This window comes from Euleptes europaea, chromosome 2, assembly GCF_029931775.1.
Source record: "Euleptes europaea isolate rEulEur1 chromosome 2, rEulEur1.hap1, whole genome shotgun sequence".
Lineage (NCBI taxonomy): Eukaryota > Metazoa > Chordata > Lepidosauria > Squamata > Sphaerodactylidae > Euleptes > Euleptes europaea.
The window spans coordinates 22,190,224-22,209,653 of NC_079313.1; the positions used below are offsets into that span (position 1 = coordinate 22,190,224).

A 19,430-nucleotide genomic window follows, 5' to 3' on the forward strand; every position below is an offset into this window, starting at 1 on the left:
TGAGCAAGTATCAAAATAGATCTAATCGATCTTATGAATGAGGGAAAACCTGAGGACACACTGAAGCCCCCCCTCAAACCAGGGAGAGAGAGACTCGAGGGGGCACACACACCCCAGGCAGAACGGGCGAAAGCCCCCTTTGGCTTCCCCTCCCCCACAGAAACTGCTCCCTCCCCCCACACCCACCGACTCTGCTTTCCCCCACACACACACAGGAAAAAAAGTATAGATTAAAGCCCCCAAAGGGGTCTTACTGTGGCTGTCTTCTGTTCCATCAGGAGGGGCTGGGAGGAGGACTGGGTAATCCAAGACGATTCCATTTAAGCATGGGACGTTTTGCTCTGGAGATGCATACAGGATCCCATTCATCCCAATAGGAAAAAGGGAAAATGGGAAAGCCCATATCTCGGGGGCCCCTGACCCAATGTTTACAAAACTTGGGGGATCTATTAAGAACGCTTGTCTGAAGCTCTGCTGAAAGTTTGGGGTCTGTACCCCCAAAAACGCGCCCTCTGCAGCCACAGAAAGAGAAAAGGGGGGAGCCGATATTTCTGCTCCCACTGAACTCATCTTTACAAAACTTGGGGGGTCTCTTAAGAAGGCTCGTCTGAAGATATCCTGAAGGTTTGGGGGCTGCACCCCCAAAAAAGCACCTCCTGCAGCCACGGAAATGGAAAAGGGGGGAGGGAAAAGGGGGGAGCCCATATCTCGGGACCCCCGACCCAAAGTCTACAAAACCTGGGGGGTCTCTTAAGAAGGCTTGTCTAAAGCTCCGCTGAAAGTTTGGGGTCTGTACCCCTAAAAATGCACCCCCTGCAGCCACGGAAAGAGAAAAGGGGGGAGCCCATATCTCGGGACCCCCTGACCCAATGTTTACAAAACTTGGGGGGGTCTCTTAAGAAGGCTTGTCTGAAGCTCCACTGAAATTTTGGGGTCTTTACCCCCAAAAATGTGCCCCCTGCAGCCATGGAAAGGAGCGAATGTGCACAAGCACCCCCCCACACACACACACGAGGATTTCTCTCTCTCTCTCTCTCTCTCCCCAGCCCGGCCGCGCACCAGCTGATTCCTCCAGTACTCAATCCTGACTGATTGGCCAGAAGAAGACCCAGCTTGACCACCGATTGGCCGGGGGAGGAAAATGCTGCTTACTGACGCCCCCGAATTTGCCGGATTTATTCGTGAACTCCCGAACTCGCTGAATTCGGCTCCCCGGTTTCCTGCCATTTTTGAGTTTGGTTCGTCCCGAACTAAAAACCACCGAATCAGGGGAAATTCGGCTGTTTTTCAGTTCGGGCCGAACCGAATCGACAGCCCTAGCCCTCTGTCCAAATCCAAAAATATATCAGCAATTAGGTTTTAAAAATTAGCATAATCATGTGCTTAACATCGTGAGGAATCAATATTTTCCCATTGTTCCATTTGTACGTTATATCCAAAATTAGTAGCCCATTTCACCATGCAATCTTTTACTTGTTCTTCCTCCTTTTCATATCACATTTTAGCAATAACATGATTATAATTTGTACACAGTTCTGTTTCAAATTCAGTTTTACCATCTTCAAAACCATAAGATCTTTTGTCAATTTTAAATCTATCCAATAGTTGTGCATAGAGAAACTAATTCCTGTCTGTCATTATTTCTTCTCTCTTTTTCATTTTACAGTCCTCTTGTGAAAAATTTGCATCTGAAGCTTAATAATAGAGTGATTAAATACCTTTCTGTTTTGTAATAATATTTTAAATATATATACTTCTCTTTTATATGGGAAATTAAATAAAAATGCTACTTCCAGCTGTCATGTGCTTTCATGCATTGAGTCATGGGGCATAAAACAAAATACATTTGTTCTCTGGCCCTCCTTATATAGTCTTCAGACAATCCAAAGTGGAATATTTATTTTTGTCTCCTTCTAGCATCTTACACTGGAAGGACAGAATCTGATTCCATGCTGGATATGTCCGTAAAATCCTGCTCAAGAAATCCTAAACGGTCCTGGAGTAAAATGAGAAGGGAGAATAGCTTGAGAAAGAGAGATACTGCTGTTCGGGATACTGAACAGAAAGAGCACCACATAAATAAGGACTTGTCAGTGGATATCCAAGGTATTCTTGGTGACTTACAAGTGGATTCTGTGACTCAGAGTACAAAGCAACAGACTGATGAAGAAAATCAGAATTCAGAATTGCCTGCTGTATTGACTAGGATTCACTGCCCAATGAAGAAAAAACCTGACAAACTAGCTGCTGACAAAGAGCCTCAAGTCACATGTAAGAAACATCACTATGATACAGATGTAGTTCGCCAATATATTGTTAAACAGCAACAGGAGAGGAAGAAGAAGCAGAGCGAACAGAAGAAAGCACAGAAGGAGACAACAGAACAGAGGAACAAGAGACTTCGGGAACTGTACAAGAAACAGAGGGAGGCTGTTGCTAATAAGCCAAAGAGTGTGTCAGCTCCCGAGCAAGTCCCCAAGCAACTACCAGAGACTTACTCCAAATTGCTTGTTGATCAAGCCTTGCTGGAGGAGCCACAGCCCCCATTCATACAGGAGGTACAGGTATGGTTATTGGGGGAGGGGTGACTCCTTGCTGTTTCAGCGTTTAAAAAGAAGCATGAAAATTAAGAACAATACAAAAAATGGCTGGGGAGAATTGCAGTTTTTGAAGATACTGAGTTAGTAGCCAAGCTGAAAAAGTTCTTGCCCTCAAAACAGCCTACCAGGTGGGTGGCAACAACCAGTGTGAATGGTAGCATCTTGTCCTTCTCTTAGTATCGGATTTGGAAAGGTCTAAATAGAAGTTGACTAAAACCTTTCTACTTTGTAAATAATGTGTAATTAATGGATGATGATTAGTATTTAGAACAGTAGATTATCTATTAGTATGTAAATCAGTGGTTGTTCAGTCCTTTTTGCCTTTTGAGCAAGGCAGCAGGATGGGTACAGCTTTTTGCTGCTGGGCTACAACTCTGTTCACATCTACATGCTCCCTCCTAGAGTGAATGACTGAGCCTTCTTCTAGCTTAGACTGAGAGCACTCCTCACTGCCGTGATAGGATATAGCAGTAGTTGCCTGTGGCTTCAGATGTTTATTACCCTTTAAAGAAACCATGGCTCTCTATGGGATATGAGTAGTAGCTCTTGTCTGTGATTCAGTCTAAGGTTTCTTTTTAAGGGCTACGCTTCAACCATTGTGCTTGTATTTAGAAGTGATGTGAGTTTACAAAATGATAGGTTCATACCTAACAGGCTTCTGTGTGCCCTCCAGTGTCTCTTACTAGAGAAGGGACCGCTGCGTTTGGCAGCAGTCTGCTGGGGAGACAAAAGAGGGTTCATGTCTTCACCTCGGTCCCTGTCACCCCAGCCCAGAGCCTCTCCATAAGCTGCTCAGGGAACTCTGGAATGTCCTGCTCTTCTTGAGGCTGGGGCTGCACATGCCCAGGAGCCCTGCACCCACCCTCTCCCAAGGGCCTGGTGGTGAGCCAAGTCTGATAAAAGGGTTGGGCAGCGTCTCTGGCGTCAGAGTCTGTCTATCCGTCTTCCTCACCCTCCTCACCAACTTTTGCTCTGCCTGTGGTTGGATCCCCAGAGCAACATGGCCCTTCCTTAATGCTGCATCATTGAGTTGCAAGGCCTGGCACATGACAGCCTTCAAAGGCACCTTGTTGTGCCAGAAGTACTGCCACCATTGCCAGCAGCGGTAAGGGGGGGATGCTCCTTACTGAAGAAGGTGACAGGGACTTGCCCCCATGGCCTCCAGATTGTCCCAGCAGGAAAGCTTCTTCTGGGCATGGAGTAGGGGTCACTGGGGATGTGTATGGGAAAGGTAGTTGTGTATTTCCTGCACTGTGCAGGGGGTTGGACTAGATGACCATGGTGGTCCCTTCCAACTCTATGATTCTATGACCATTGCTACCCCAAGGTAAGGATGGGGGGGCATCTCCTTCATCCCTGTACATGTACAGAACAAATTGCAGTTGTTGGAATAAAATCCCAATGGGTTGATCATATTTTCTTTTAAACTGTATTTTTTAGATTTTTTAAAAATATCATACTTCCAGTTTATTAATGCACTGCCACTTCCTTCCTAGCCCAACCCTGGATATCAACCATCTGAAGATTCTAACAAAGAGGACAAAATGCAGGGGCATTCACATAGTGCATCTTCCAGTAGCAATATGTCTCTATGTGAATCTCATCATTCTCTTGTTACGTAAGTTAAAAGGAATGCTTTTTAAAAAGACTCTGTGTGTGTGTGTGTGTGTGTAAAGTGCTATCAAGTCGCAGCCGACTTATGTTAGTCTCTTGCCTTGAAAACCCCTTCAGGGGTCGCCATAAGTCGGTAACAACTTGACAGCCCCTTAAAGCAGGGGTGTCCAAACTTTTTTCATAGAGGGCCAGATTTGATGAAGTGAACACGCGTGAGGGCCAACCATTTTGCCTGACATTCTTTGAACCATTACAATTAAATTAAACATTAAATTAAATTGAAATTAAAAATTAAAATTAGCATTTAAAATTAAAATTAAATGCTAATTAACCTCGCTCCGCCCCTTTCCTTCAGGGCGGAAGTCCCGCTCCTTCCTGGTCCCTCTGTGACCTTAAGCCAGTCATGTCCAAAGTCCGGCATCTTGGCCATCTTCTGGGCATGGAGTAGATCACTGGGGATGTGGAAGGAGGTAGTTGTGAATTTCCTACATTGTGCAGGGGGTTGGACTAGATGACCCTGGTGGTCCCGTCCAACTCTTGGCCATCTTTGGGCATGGAGTAGGGGTCACTGGGGGTGTGGGGGGAGGTAGTTGTGAATTTCCTACATTGTACAGGGGGTTGGACTAGATGACCCTGGTGGTCCCGTCCAACTCTTGGCCATCTTCTGGGCATGTGGGGGGGTGGGGGGAGGTAGTTGTGAATTTCCTACATTGTGCAGGGGGTTGGACTAGATGACCCTGGTGGTCCCGTCCAACTCTTGGCCATCTTCTGGGCATGGAGTAGGGATCACTGGGGGTGCGGGGGGGAGATAGTTGTAAATTTCCTACATTGTGCAGGGGGGTTGGCATCCGCGCTGTGCTCCCGGGGTGCTGCGGCTCCGTGCCGGTCTCCAGGGGGAGGGTCCCCTCCCCCAAGCCGGCTCCTGGGGCGAGCCGGCTCTGCCGGGCTCCCGTGATGCTGGGCGGCGGAGTGGGGAGACCCCCGCCCCCAAGCTGGCTGCTGGCCCCCCTGCCAGGCTCCCGCAGCTGGGGGGAGGGCCACCGCCCCCCAGCTGGCCGGTGGCATCCCAGCCGGCTCCCAGGGTGGCCTGGCTCCACGCCCTGCTGCCGCTCCGCGGTGCGGCGGATGGGGGAGACCCTTGTCTCCCAGCTGGCTGGCGGCTCCCGGGGCAGCCCGGCTCTGTGTCCCGCTGCTGCTGCGCTGGGCGGCTGGGAGGGGCCTCCCGCCCCCCAGCTGGCTGGCGGCTTTAAAGCCGGCTCCCCTGGCGCACTGGCTCCGCACCCGGCTCCCGCTGGGCGGCTGCTAGGAGGGGCCTCCTGCCCCTAGCTGGCTGGCGGCTTCCTAGCTGGCTCCCGGGGTGTGCCGGCTCTGCGCTGGGCTGCCATGGCCGGGGGTCGGCTGTGGCTCCCAGGGCCTCTCTGCAGCTTTGCCCTTCTCCCTGGGGGCCGGATTCAACCGGTCGGTGGGCCGCAATTGGCCCGCGGGCCGGACTTTGGACATGCCTGCCTTAAGGGGTTTTCAAGGCAAGAGACTAACAGAGGTAGTTTGCCATAGCAACCCTGGTATTCCTTAGTGGTCTCCCATCCAATACTAACCAGAGCTGACCCTAGTTAGCTTCCGAGATCTGATGAGATTGGGCTATGCTGCCTTCCCTCCCTTTAAAAAGACTACACAAGTAGAAATTACCTTCGCAGCCTTACAGTGCCGCCATCCTGGGTGTAATGAGGTGTAATTCTATTTAGGATTGCATGGTTGTTTTGTGTAAAGCAGTTGTATTGTAGGTGACTAATAGTATAGATCATATGTTAAAATATTTGAAATCTTTTTTAGGCAATTTAATTGAAATCTGTAGAATTTAGTACCATTACAGCATCCTGCATCTGGGACATTTCAATCAAAAAGACTATTATGAAAATGTAGTTTAAGATTTCCAGGATGCTTTCTCTGCATAACCAAGGCTGGGTGTATTCTGAAATTCTGTAGAGATGCAGACAATGCACAAGTCTATTGGTTGCATAATCCAGCTTTCTAAGAACTCTATTTTTCCATTTTTATTAGAAAACAAGATTCTAGCCTTTATTGCTGTGTTTGTATTTATTGAAAGTGTGTGCAGAATGCCAGCCTCAGAAACCAGAGTAGTGGCAACATATGACTTCCAGTTGTTGGCAGCAACAGTTTGGTAACCAGCCTGCATAGCTTATTGCCCACAGATACGAAAAGCAGATAATAAATTAGATTTTTTTTAATAATAGAAATTATGCAGATTTGATGACTTTATGTGGACTGTAGAGCTTAGCTTTTCTTGGTGTAGAATTTGGAAAGCCAGGGTGCAAAATATTATTATTAACATGGAAGGTATACTCCCTATGCATAGGACCTCTTAGTATAATGTAAGACTGAAGCCCAAATTGGACAATATTTTTCCAATCTTCTCTGTATCCACAGTGGGGAAGAGTGAGATGCTATCCTGCCCCCTGGATGAGCCTGCCCCACTGGACATCCATCTGTGGCTGTAATGTCTTAATATGACACATGCATGTAAAATCTGATACATGGTTGAAACAGTGCAATGTATTCACAAGTTCACAAGGTTGGAAGAGACCACAAGGGCCATTGAGTCCAACCCCCTGCCATGCAGGATCCCACAATCAAAGCACTCCCGACAGATGGCCATCCAGCCTCTGCTTAAAGACCTCCAAAGACTGGGACTCCACCACCCTCCAAGGCAGAGCATTCCACTGTCGAACAGCCCTCACCATCAGAAAGTTCTTCCTAATGTTTAAGTGGAATCTCTTTTCTCTTAGTTTAAATCCATTACTCTGTGTCCTAGTCTCTGGAGCAACAGAGAACAAGCTAGTTCCCTCATCAACATGACATCCCTTCAAATATTTAAACATGGCTATCATGTCACCCCTTAACCTTCTCTTCACCAGACTAAACAAACCCAGCTCCTTAAGTCTCTCCTCATAGGGCATAGATTCCAGACTTTTGACCATTCTGGTCGCCCTTCTCTGGACCCACTCCAACTTGTCAACATCCTTCTTAAATTGTGGAGCCCAAAACTGGACACAGTATTCCAAGTGAGGTCTGACCAATGCAGAATACAGTGGTAGATAAGATCCACTGCTGAATTTTGCACATGCTCCATGTTAATGACACATGGACAACTGGTAATTGGACAGATATACCCTGTTCTTAACTCTCTTCCCCTCAACATGCAACAGGAATATGGAAAGGGTATAATCCAGTCTGGGTTCACATATCCAGTTTAAACTATGACTGCAAAGATGTCTTTATATGTGAGTCAGATTTTCCCAGACTCTTTTCTTGTAAACTTACAAGTATTCTACCTTTTGGTTTCTAGGGATAATTTGTTGGAGCCTTCATGGATCCAGTCAGATAGACTAAGTTCAAAATCCCAGCTACCTTTCCCACAATCTTCTGCTGTCTTAAGTAGAGGTCTCTTTTCACAACGTTTGTCCTTGGATCACATGAGTGTCTTGCAAAAAGACTTTGACTCTTTGTTATCAACCAGAATCCACAGCACAGTTGTGGGATCTTTGCCTTTGGCATCTCCACCAGTTACATCTACTCTACAGCCCACAATGAACCAGTATAAAGGTAAATTAGGCCGTATTGAAGCCCTGAAAGCAACAGCAGCTTCTTTGTCAAGCAGAATTGAAAGTGAAGCCAAAAGGTTAGCTGGAATTGGCATCGATTATGGAGCAGCATGGAACTCTGAACATGACCTGGTGCAAGGAAATCAGGGCGACGGCTACTGGGCGAAGGCCAGCAGTCCCTCTGTTAGAGAAGAGAATGATGCTTTCTCAGCCACACTTCAGAACATGTTGAGTACCTGTGTGTCTCAACTTGACAGTCACCTCCTTGGACTGGAAAATCCTGGAGTGGAAAAGACCAACAGCGCTCTCGCTGCTGCCATCACACTCCCATGCAAGCAGACATCTGAAGGAATAGTAGGAAACCTATCTAAGAAGCAAAACTCCTCTCCTAAGGCTGAAAGTATTATAATTCTCCATGACTGTCATGTAGACTCAATAAGTGAGCAGTGGCTCAGTGATCATATCGTGTCTGAGGAGGAGGGAAACCAGTGTGAACATTCACCTTTGAAAGCTGAGACGTTAAAGAAAAAAGAGTTCTGTGCTGCAGATAAAACTAGCAGTGAGCCCGTAGGACAATTTCAGAAGGAGGCAGAAAATTATTTACCCCTTTCTGCACAGATGGGGAGTGCTTCAGGTCCCTGGGAAGAAATCACCAAAGGAAGTCCACATAGTGTCAACATCTTTACAAAATCTAATCAACTACATGGGAAAGGTAAGAAAAATAAAAGAAGAAATGTATTACTCTCACTGGTGTTTTGTTGATAACTGCTTGAGCACTTGCATTTGGTAACAGAAATAACTCTGTGGTCCTGTTCTTCGAATGCCATAGTAAATCTGTGGATTAATTGAGTGATGGATAAGGAAGTTCTAATCTGTGGGCATTTCTATCCTGCCCTTCCTCCAAAGAGCTCAGGGCAATGTACAAGGCTCCCCCTCCCACTGTTTTATCCCCACAATAACCCTGTGAGGTAGGTTAGGTTGAGGGGATGTTAATTGGCCCAAGTATGCCTAGTGAGAATCAGGGCAGAGTGAAAACTGACACCTGGGTCTCTCTGGTCCCAGTCCAGCACTCTAATCATTTCATCATAATGTTTCAGAAATGGCGCCTGCTAGTTACTGTCTTTGGTAAAGTTTTACTTCTTTTCAGTATGGGGTATCTCAAAAAGTACATTTCCTAAGCTGTTGTGCAGCCATATAGAAAAGGCTGGAATGCCAGTAATTTAGGACCTTTGCTCATCTGAAACACACCTCGGCTGAGCTTTTGTTGAGATTATTTAATCTTTCTGTAATGTAGACAGTATTCAGTTTTCCTCTCTTTTTTCTTTTGTAGGATTTGAGGAATGGTCAGGACCAGGATCACCAATCCAGCGACCTTTGCTTCCAGTAATGAGCCCTCCAGCTAGTATTGTTTCATATGAAGATGACTTCATCTCATCACAGGGCAGTGGAATAGTGACAGACAAAAAGACATCTGTTGAGCCCAGGTACCCATGGTTTACAATACACATAGCGCCAGAACATCATTAATTAAAAGTTATGACCGCTGAGCAATATTTGGTTGTATGCTGCAGTATATTATCTATATATCTAATTCTGAACCTGCCCCCAGGGTGTGGATTGGAAAAAAATATTTAAATATTCTGAAGTTTCCTTAATCTGATAAAATGGTTTAAATTAGGACTGGCAACTGAGTGTTTATTTGCCCATTACAGATTAATCAATTAAATTTTAAATGTACATTGGGAGACCACCAAGGAATACCAGGGTTGCTACACATAGGCCTTTTATGCATGGGTTGTTCCCGTTGTGGTCACCACCACCCCGGACTACTTTGGGGCTTCGTTTTAATTATGCATGTATTTCCCGACTTTCAGAAGTCACCTCGCTCTCCCCTCACATTTTCCCCGCGTTTTCAAAATGCTGTTTTCCCCCGAGTTAAGTCTGCCTCGATCTTATTTGAAAGCCGCTCCTATGCATACTTGTCACTTCGAGTTTTCCTCCCCGTATCCATTCTTGCTTCTCCCTCCCGTGTGTCTGTCCCCCTCATCCAACCCTTCCGCTCAAAGCCATTTTTTAATGCACTAGCGAGAGAATAATGCTGGAATACCATGAGGCTGCTTATTTGGTCAGTTTACAGTGAGTGTGGGTCAGTTTCAGTTCTTGGCAGGATGGAACAGAGCCAGGCTGATTTGTTGCCCTCCCCTTCTACACATCCTCTTATAGGCATGAAAGCCTTTTCGTTTTTGGTCTGTGACTGCAAGACTAATAATGGAACAATGAAATGGTCACAAGTTACCATGCAAGTGTTTTTATGTTTTTATGATCCCTGCAATGAGATAGCCAGAAACACATTGGTGTGTGTGTGTGTGGGAGGTTGTCCTGGGCCCTTCTCTGCTTTGGCTGTAAAATGGCCACTCGGTTCAGATCAAATGAAATACCGTATTTTTCACTCCATAGGACACACCTTTCCATAAGACACACCTAGTTTTTAGAGGAGGAAAACAAGAAAAAATCTTGTTTTCCTCCTCTAAAAACTTGTCCTATAGAGCAAATGCCGGCTGGTCGCGTGCGCTTTGGGATGGCGCGAACCGGCGTTCCCCGCCCCGACGGCCAGCTGGGAGGTGGGCGGGGCCGCACAGAGCGAGCTGCCGCACGCGCCCCGACCGCCAGCTGGGAGGCGGCTGGGCTCGTGCGCGTCCGGACGGCGCGAGCCGGCGTTCTCCGCCCCGACAACCAGCTGGGAGGCGGGTGGGGCTGCACAGAGCCGGCTGGGCGCGTGCCCTGGCTCACTCTGTGCGGCCCCGACCGCCTCCCAGCTGGCTGTCGGGACGGGGAATGCCGGCTCGTCCTGTCCCGACGCTCACGCGCCCAGCCGGCATTCGCTCCATAAGATTCACGAACATTTCCCCTCACTTTTGAGGAGGAAAAAAGTGCGTCTTATGGAGCGAAAAATATGGTAATCCCACTGCGGGGCTGCTAGGGGCTAGTGACATATTTTTTTAAAAATACACTACAGGCAATTAAAAAGCAGTGTTTTCAGGGGGGAAGGACTCATACATAGTTCAGAAGCTCCGCATTTTTGTTGGGGATGCATAAGGTACTCCTGGAATTTCTTTTAGGGGAAAAGCCCCTGTGCATAGTGTTTTTGACTGCAAATACTGTGCAGTTAGCAGCAGTTCCAGCAGAAACAGGCCATGCATAAAAGGCTAGAGGCAGGCAATGGCAAACCACCTCTGAATGATTCTTGCCTTGAAAACCCTATGGGGTCTTCATAAGGTGGCTGTGGCTTGATGGCAAAACAAAAAAATTACCTAAACTCCAATTCAGGCACCTTCTCAAAGGTATTTAAAGGTGTAAAGATATTTAAAGGTTTTCTCTTTAATTCTCAGTTATAGTGACATCCTGTCCCGGGACGAGCCTCCAGGCCGGTTCTCGGGCCGCTAGCTCCCCGCTCCTTAAACCCCGGGCCCAGAGGTACTCACGGGGTAGGCGGGGGGGGGCTCGCGGGATCCTCCGGCCCCCTGGGGGAGAGTCGGGAGGGCCTTACCGGCGGTTCCTTTCCTCCTCCAGGCAGCTGGCGAGAAGGGGCGCGACCGCCCAGGAACAAAGCGGCCGGGACAGGAGCCGTCGGCCCCGGCGCAGCCAGAATGACGCGGCCCGATGGACTCCACCCCCCTCCACAGCTGATGGTCGGGAGGGCGTGGGCGGGTCGGGGAAGGGCCGCCGCAGCTGCCGGAGATCCCATTGAGGCCGCAGGAGCGGCCAGCAGGCACCGGGGAACGCGGGGAATGGGGGCGGTAGTGGGAAAGGGGCGGGGTATCTCTGGCCGGGGAGGGTTAAAAGGCGAGAGGGGAGCCAAGGCTGGGGAGGAAGCCGGAAAAGGGTTGCGTGGAGGCTGAAGGAGGTTTTGGCCAGCAACCTGGCAACGTCCGAGGGGGGGGGAGAGTTCTGACTCCCCCTCGGACTGGTCTGAGGCCAAGGAGGCTCCCCCGCCCCCACCCCTCTCCAGGGCAGAGACCCCGGGGGCCGCTAAAGACCAGGCGCGGCGCGACACATCCCTTAAAATGAGCATGCTGTTAATGCTTGGCTCACAAAGTAGCCAACTAAAGCTTAATTAACTACAGAGTATTGGTTTCAGATCAAATCTAAATGTATATCTTCAGCAGTTCCAAGCATGGCTGGTGAAAATCCTGAGCTTGGCACTGCCTTATATGGCACTGCAAATATTAACTTCCTAAGAAGTTGTAGGGTGAATCATTGTCATTGATCCTGGGTTTTTCATCCTCCAAACACCAGTTGAGTTTCACTATGGTGTGGTCTGGTGTACCTAAGAAATGCTACCTATATTTTTGTTCTGTGGCAGTGTTTGCAGCAGCAGCCCAAGTCTAAAGGAAGAGTTTATCAGCAAGAAATTATCTTACAAGCTCCAAGCTGAAGAGTTTGCCCACCATTCCTCAGGATTTCCATCTGCCAGTTCTTGCTCATCTGCATCTTCTAATAGAAGAGGGGAAAAGGAAAGTAAGCGTGCCATTTACTGTTATCTCTGGGTAATGTATTTCATATATTCGTGCACTAGAGTGGTGCATGGACACTTTGGTGGAATATAGTGATATTCTGTAGTGTCAAGAGCTGGTGTCTAAAAGGATAAATGGGGAGCTGTTGACCTCCAACCCCCCCTCCCAAATTTCCTGTTGCTACGAATGCAACTAAGCTTTAAAACCATAGAGCTTTCAGCGATTTCTAGAGGCATGACATAATTTCTGGTTTTAACTGGAAGTGATATCACACCATTGGTCCAATGGTGATTTTTTGGGTTTATTTTTCTCCCCCTCCTTGTCTGAGCTGGGGTAACGAAAGCTGGGAGCAGGGGATCCTCTGCCATGACGGGAGGATGGCAATTCTACAACCAGGATATGTTCACTGATTTTTTTTTGTTTTAAAAAACTCTTTTGGTAAAATATGTCTTGCAGGACTGGAATCTTTTTCTGGGGTTTCACTTGTCTCTTGGTGGGAAGAAAACAGAATGTTTGCAGGGTCAGACCACAGACTGTCAGATGCAAAAACTTCAGTGCCTAGCAATGGAGTATCTAGTAGAGAACAAGTACAGAATCCAGACTCTGACAGCACCTTGGAAGAACTTTCTGGTCACTCTTTGATGAGGTAAAATTAACTGCTAAAAGGACTGAGTTGCATATTACCTTGAAATTGTGGCTTTATCCCATAGTATATGATCATAAATCTTTTTTATGGCTATAAATATGTGGTATGGGGATAACTGGTGCTAACAATACTTAACAGTTACATAGTTCAGTTTTATTATCAAAACAATAAATTCTTAAATAAAGCTAAGTTGTTGTAGTGTATTCTGATACTTGGAGCAAAATGTTGTCAAACTGGAGTTAAATTCTAATGTTTATTGCAGATTTGGACATGCTATGAATATTATTTCTAGAGCATTTATTTATATATATAGTTATGACACAGGCTTAGGTGTCAGAACCTATACTGAGGACTATTCTTTTGTGGTCCATTTATCATGCAATAAACATATGGTTCAAATGTCATATTCTCATATGCACATCTAAGATACCTTAGTGAGGTTAAAACCATAATTTGTGAACTGTTCCTTTGATATGAATTGTAAGATCTCCAAATTGTTGTCAATCACATGTTATGGGTGTTTTTCTCATACCTTGCAAACGTTTTGCTCTGTGTACTACTGGAGATGCACAGTCCTCTAAGGAAATGATTCTTAGCCACTGCTGCATAAATGCCCTGTCTGTCCAGACTTGAAAGACTTTTTTACTTCTGGTTTGATTTTTTCCTTTTATAGTCTCCCAGATAAGATAAGGTCACCAAGGACTGCAAGCTATCCTCAGTCTCCAAGTGTACAGAAACAGTTGGAACCTGTAGCAGAACAGTCCAGGTCCTCTTCAAGATCCCAAGCAACTATACCTCCTGGACCCAAGCCAAATCTTGCTTTCCCTGATGTGAACCTTGGAGCCAAAAGGACTGGGACAGGTGTTGTGAGTGGTGAGCTGACAAAAAAAACAAACCTGAAGAATATGATACTGTTGGTATGTGTGTGTGAGTAAAAGTTTGATTTGAGCACATGAATATAGGTGGGGAGGCACTGTGGGTTATTTATGACATTTTTAGCTTACCTTTGTCCAAAATGATAGGCTTGGGTCCAATGAACAAGTTCCATGTGTACTAAATAGCCTCTGCTGTGGGGTGTGCTGCTTCTTGCACTAGCACTCTTATTTGCACAGGGTCGGTGGTTTTCAGTGAGCTTTGTACAAACAGAAGCACTATCACAAGAGGAAGCACACTCTGCAAAAGAGGCTATCATGCATGCAGGCAACACTTTCATAGGATCCAAGCCTGTATTTATGTGACCCTAATGGGACCCAAAGTAACTTAAGGTAAAGGTTCCTTGTGCAAGCACCGGGTCATTCCTGACCCATGGGGTGATGTCACATCCTGACATTTACTAGGCAGACTTTGTTTTACGGGGTGGTTTGCCAGTGCCTTCCCCAGTCATCTTCCCTTTACCCCAAGCAAGCTGGGTACTCATTTTACCGACCTCGGAAGGATGGAAGGCTGAGTCAACCTTGAGCTGGCTACCTGATCCCAACTTCCGTTGGGATCGAACTCAGGCCGTGAGGAGAGCTTGGACTGCAGTACTTCAGCTTACCACTCTGCGCCACGGGGCTCTTACAAGTAACTAACAACAAATACAGCCAAAGAAATGCAATTTAAATATCCATAAAGGGTCACAAGAACAAACTGTACCTTGGGGCTGGTCTGGAATCCAACAGGCCACTTGTTCAAGGCCACAGGGAATGAGCCATAGGACAAGAACCAGGGAATGAGAGTTCATACCTTCTGCCCACATCCAAGATATATACCTGGAATCTGAAGTTCTATTACAGTCTAGGAACATTTTGCATCACCATCTTCATCCTCATTCTAAGGAGGTCAAATCACTGAAGCCTGCCAGGAGGCTTTCCATCAAGGCAGGTTACTATGTTATTCAAGACCATAATAAAACAGAGGTAAAACAACTGAACAATATTTTGTTCTGTTGCCACACAACCAGGGACCCATTCTCAACTATAACGTCAGGGCCCGATTAGTTCAGGTGATCTGATCTTCAGTGAAATACACATCTGAACAATTCAGTTTTGCACAGTCTCTGTAAAACCAGTTCCACCAGGTAGGGGACAGTACTATTAAAGGAGGCAAAGCTGTTCCGTGGAGTCTATTCAATTAAAATCCTACACCCACCTCCAGGGTAAATGAACATGTGAGTTTCCCAGTGTGGGACTGCACAGAAGCTGTGAAGATTTAAACAGGGGTTGCACTTGCCTGTAACTTTGCCTGTATTCCCCTTGGCGGGAAATAGCCTGGAAAACCTCCAGTTCCGTCCTGCCTCGGAAAGGGGAAGCAGGTCACAGGAAAAGCTCTGTGCTTTATTTCTGCCTTAGGCATTAGCTCGCTTCATTGAAATCGCCCTTTCTGTTTGTCAGTAAGTCTACTTACCCTTTGTGTTATTCCCGTCCTCCCTTCCACTTGTCTTTCTGTTTTGTCTTCTTCCCCGGGGTTTTCCCCAGAGTCACCAAAATGGCAGATGCCATTTTGGATAGGGAGGATGATCTCCTGTGGGTCTCCGATTACCATGTCGGGCTGGTCCAATCCACCCAAAAGGATACCGATTCTCCCAACGGACGCAATTGCGATCCCTTAGGGAACACAGTTCAGGAGGGCTCCATGCAGAGCGACACCGCGCCCACAGCAACGAAAGTTCAAAAGGCGCGCCGCCGCTACAAGCCGCACTGCAGCTGCAGGGCGTTAGAAAGAGAAAGCGCAGCAACAAGAGCGGACTCTGGATGAGAGCCGGGAAAAGACCACCCGCCTTCTCATCGCGAATGCACACCGCGGCTTTTATTGCCCCCACGGCTTATCCCTTGGTGGCAGGTTCAGCCCTCCAATCAGGAGATGGTAATTCCCCCCCCCCCGCTCCATCTGGGGCGGCGGGCAGTAACTTTATCACCCGGGAGGAGGCTGATGACTGGGTCAACCTAGCCCTTCAACTGCAATGGCAAGCCTTTCAGGCTTTTCAGATGAGGATCCCTCCTTTCCCCTGGCCGGGTCCCTGTGAGTCTCCTTCATCATCGGCCCCTTCCCATAATACCGGAACAGGCGAGAGCTTGCCGGCTGCCCAAGGGACCTCTACTAGCGGTCAATGGCCCACCAAGGCAGCACTAAAAGCCAGTGTTGAGGCACAGCAGACCTCTACAGTCGGGTCCCATACTTCCTCCCTCGATTCAGACGAGGAAAGAGAAGAAGAAGAGTTTGACTCAGATGACGAGGCCCCCCAACAGAACCGTCTGTTTACTGGGGAGGAGTATCAGGGCTTGTTGGCAAAAGCCATTCTGGCCCTAGACTTAAACAAGGAAGCAACCTCCTCGGAGGCCCCCAAAACCAAACTGAAACAGGGTAGCGGAATGCTTCCCCGGAAAACAATCACGTAATAATTTAGTGCCATTTCCAGAGTTTTTCTTAAGGGCAGTCCAGGAGGCGTGGGACAACCCTGCCTCCAATAGGCAGACTCCCCCCGCTGTTAAAAAACTATACCACCTCGCACCTCATGCTATGAATTTGCTGAAAGTACCATTGGTGGATGCCCCAGTTGTGGATCTACAGTCCCCAGGCCTTATACCTGAGGATGGACTGGGATCCTTGAGGGATAAACTGGATAGAAAATCCGATTTCCTAACTAGAAAGGCACATGAAAATTCGGCCCTAGCTATTCAAGCAAGCTCAACCACCTCCATATTTGCGCGCACCTCCTACTTATGGGTTAAAAAGCTCATCCAGCTGGTTCCTCCGGAGAACCAAAGGATAATCGGAGGCCTTGAGAGAGTGCAAAGCACCATCACCTTAATGGCTGATGCCTCTCTAGACACCATGTCCTTTGTGGCGCGATCCATGGCATCCGTTACCTCAGTAAGAAGGGCTCTGTGACTGCGTGCTTGGCCCGCAGATTTTAAGGCCAAAGCCACCCTCATTTCTTACCCCATTCAAGAGGGCAGGCTGTTTGGGGATAAACTAGATAAAATACTAGTGGCTACAAAGGACAAGAAACAGGCTCTTCCAGAACAATTCAAAAAAGAGCCACGCCCATCCTCGTATCAGTCCTTTTGATCTCCACGCGCTCCCGTCAGATATTGCTCTGATTATAGAAAAGGGTCATGGAATCCCCCTCGGCCCTTTTGGAGGGGAGGAAAGTTTTCAAGATCCCAAACCCAACAAGCACGTCCCGAAAAAGGGGACAAGTTTCTCAAAAATAGCCCCCAGCCAGTGGCCAGTGGGGGGGAGACTTCAACTCTTCAGCTCCAAATGGGTCCCTTCAAATCCCGACTGGTAGGTCCTCCAAATAATATCCAGGGACTATCTTTTGGAACTCACCTCCCTCCCGAGGGATCGCTTCTTACAGTCTCCCATCCCCTTCAAACCACAAAAACAAGCCAGAACACTCAGGGCCATACAACATCTACTTTCCATCGAAGCCATAGAGAGGGTCCCCACCCTTGAAAGGCGCCAAGGGGTTTACTCCATATTTTTTACATTCCCCCAAAAGAACGGGGACTGGAGGGCCATCCTGGATCTAAATTATTTAAACAGATGGATGGCACGCAAGCATTTTTGGATGGAAACCTTAAAATCCATCATAGAATCCTTACTCCCGGGCACATTTATGACGGCGGTGGACCTAACAGAGGTATACCTACATGTGCCTATTCATGCCTCACACAAGCGTTTTCTTTGCTTTGCATTTGGCCACTCCCATTTCCAATTCAGGGCACTCCCCTTTGGTCTGGCTTCTGCCCCGAGGGTGTTCATGAAAATACTAGTCACAGTCATAGCCACACTCAGACAGGAGGGTGTTCAGGTACATCCGTACCTGGACGACATCCTGATCTGTGAGCAGTCAAAACAGCAGTCCCTCCTGCACACAGCAAAGGTGATTCAGGCCTTGCAGTATCATGGCTACTTAATCAACTTCCAAAAAAGTTCCCTTTCACCTTCTCAGTCCATGGTACACTTGGGGGTCCGGATAAACTCTATCCACAATACTCTGTCCCTTCCCCAGGAACGGATTCTGAAAATAACAACCCTGGCTTGCTCCTTAGCCAAGTCAAGGAAAGCAAGACTTATGTCATTAGCACTACTACTGTGCCTCATGGTAGCTTGAATAGCGGTGGTACCCTGGGCCCGCTTCCATTTCAGGCCACTCCAGTGGCAGATTCGCCCCTTTCAGAGGGACATCGCAAAGAAGAGAGACAGATTAATTCCCATCCTTCCCAAAACAAGAAAGAGTCTCCTATGGTGGTCTCGACACTCAACCCTTTGCCGGACCACTCAGTATATTCACGAGGAACCAGCACAAATATTCACAGACGCCAGTCTGGGGGAATGGGGAGCCACATACTTGTCTCACACAACACAAGGTCGATGGTCAGCAGAGGAAACTACTCTGCATATCAATGTCTTGGAACTGAGGGCAGTAAGGTTCGCAGTTCGAGCCTTCACTCCACTCCTTCGGGGATTACATGTCCTAGTAAGAACGGACAACATTGCAACCAAGGCCCACCTAAACAAACAGGGAGGGTCCCGTTCCTCTTCCCTATATCGGGAAGCAGTAAAGATTCTTACATGGGCCCAGACCAACCTCAAGTCTATCCGGGCAGAGCACATAAAGGGGGTTTTAAATGTGCAAGCGGACAAACTAAGTCATCAGTTTGCAGACAAAGGGGAGTGGTCCTTGTATCAGGAGGCCTTTTGGCAAATTACCACCAACTTTGGCGTTCCCTCAGTAGACTTGTTCGCCTCCGTAGAAAACTTCAAGGTTCCAAGGTTCCTTTCAAGATACCACCATCCGGCAGCAGAGGGCGTCGACACCCTTCTCAGTCCGTGGCCCCCGGGGTTGCTTTATGCCTTCCCGCCTCTCCCCATACTGCCAAAAGTACTGAGAAAGGTCCAGAGAGAACGGGCCAACGTCATTCTAGTAGCATCGTTCTGGCCTCGTCGACCCTGGTTTGCAACCTTGTACCAGATGTCATGCCAGGAACCCTGGAGAATCCCATCTCAATGGGGAACTCTCCGACAAGGTCACCTAGTCCATGCAGATCCTCAGTTGTTCTGTTTGACCGCCTGGCACTTGAGAGGAGATCTTTAAGGGATAGAAGATACTCCAAAGGCATCATGGCTACCATACTAGAGGCACGACGACCTGCTACCAGGCTTATTTATAACACTTCATGGAAGGCCTTTGTCCGCTGGGCTAGAAGAAAAAAGGTTGACCCCCTTCATCCGGGCGTACACAAAATCCTAGAGTTCCTTCAGGAAGGTCTGCAGCTTAAGCTCTCCGCTTCTACACTACAGAGACAGATTGCTGCAATTGCCACTGTCATTCCAGAGTTAGAGGGGGTTCCTATGTCCAGGCATCAACACATCAACACATCATTGCCTTTCTAAAAGGGGTAACTCAGATTCAGACTCCTGTCACCCATCGTTTTCCTTCTTGGAC

At 47.7% G+C, this 19,430-nt stretch overlaps 1 protein-coding gene across 1 annotated transcript in view; it reads left to right on the top strand.

The window, feature by feature from the left end:
• LOC130473173 (centrosome-associated protein 350-like) overlaps positions 1-19,430 on the top strand; it is a 105,243-nt gene that overhangs the window by 24,780 nt on the left and 61,033 nt on the right. Inside the window, 7 exon segments of the mRNA XM_056844702.1 lie at positions 1,918-2,564; positions 4,097-4,218; positions 7,579-8,546; positions 9,165-9,318; positions 12,198-12,352; positions 12,805-12,994; positions 13,668-13,867. Of these exon segments, the coding sequence (XP_056700680.1) occupies positions 1,918-2,564; positions 4,097-4,218; positions 7,579-8,546; positions 9,165-9,318; positions 12,198-12,352; positions 12,805-12,994; positions 13,668-13,867 (2,436 nt within the window).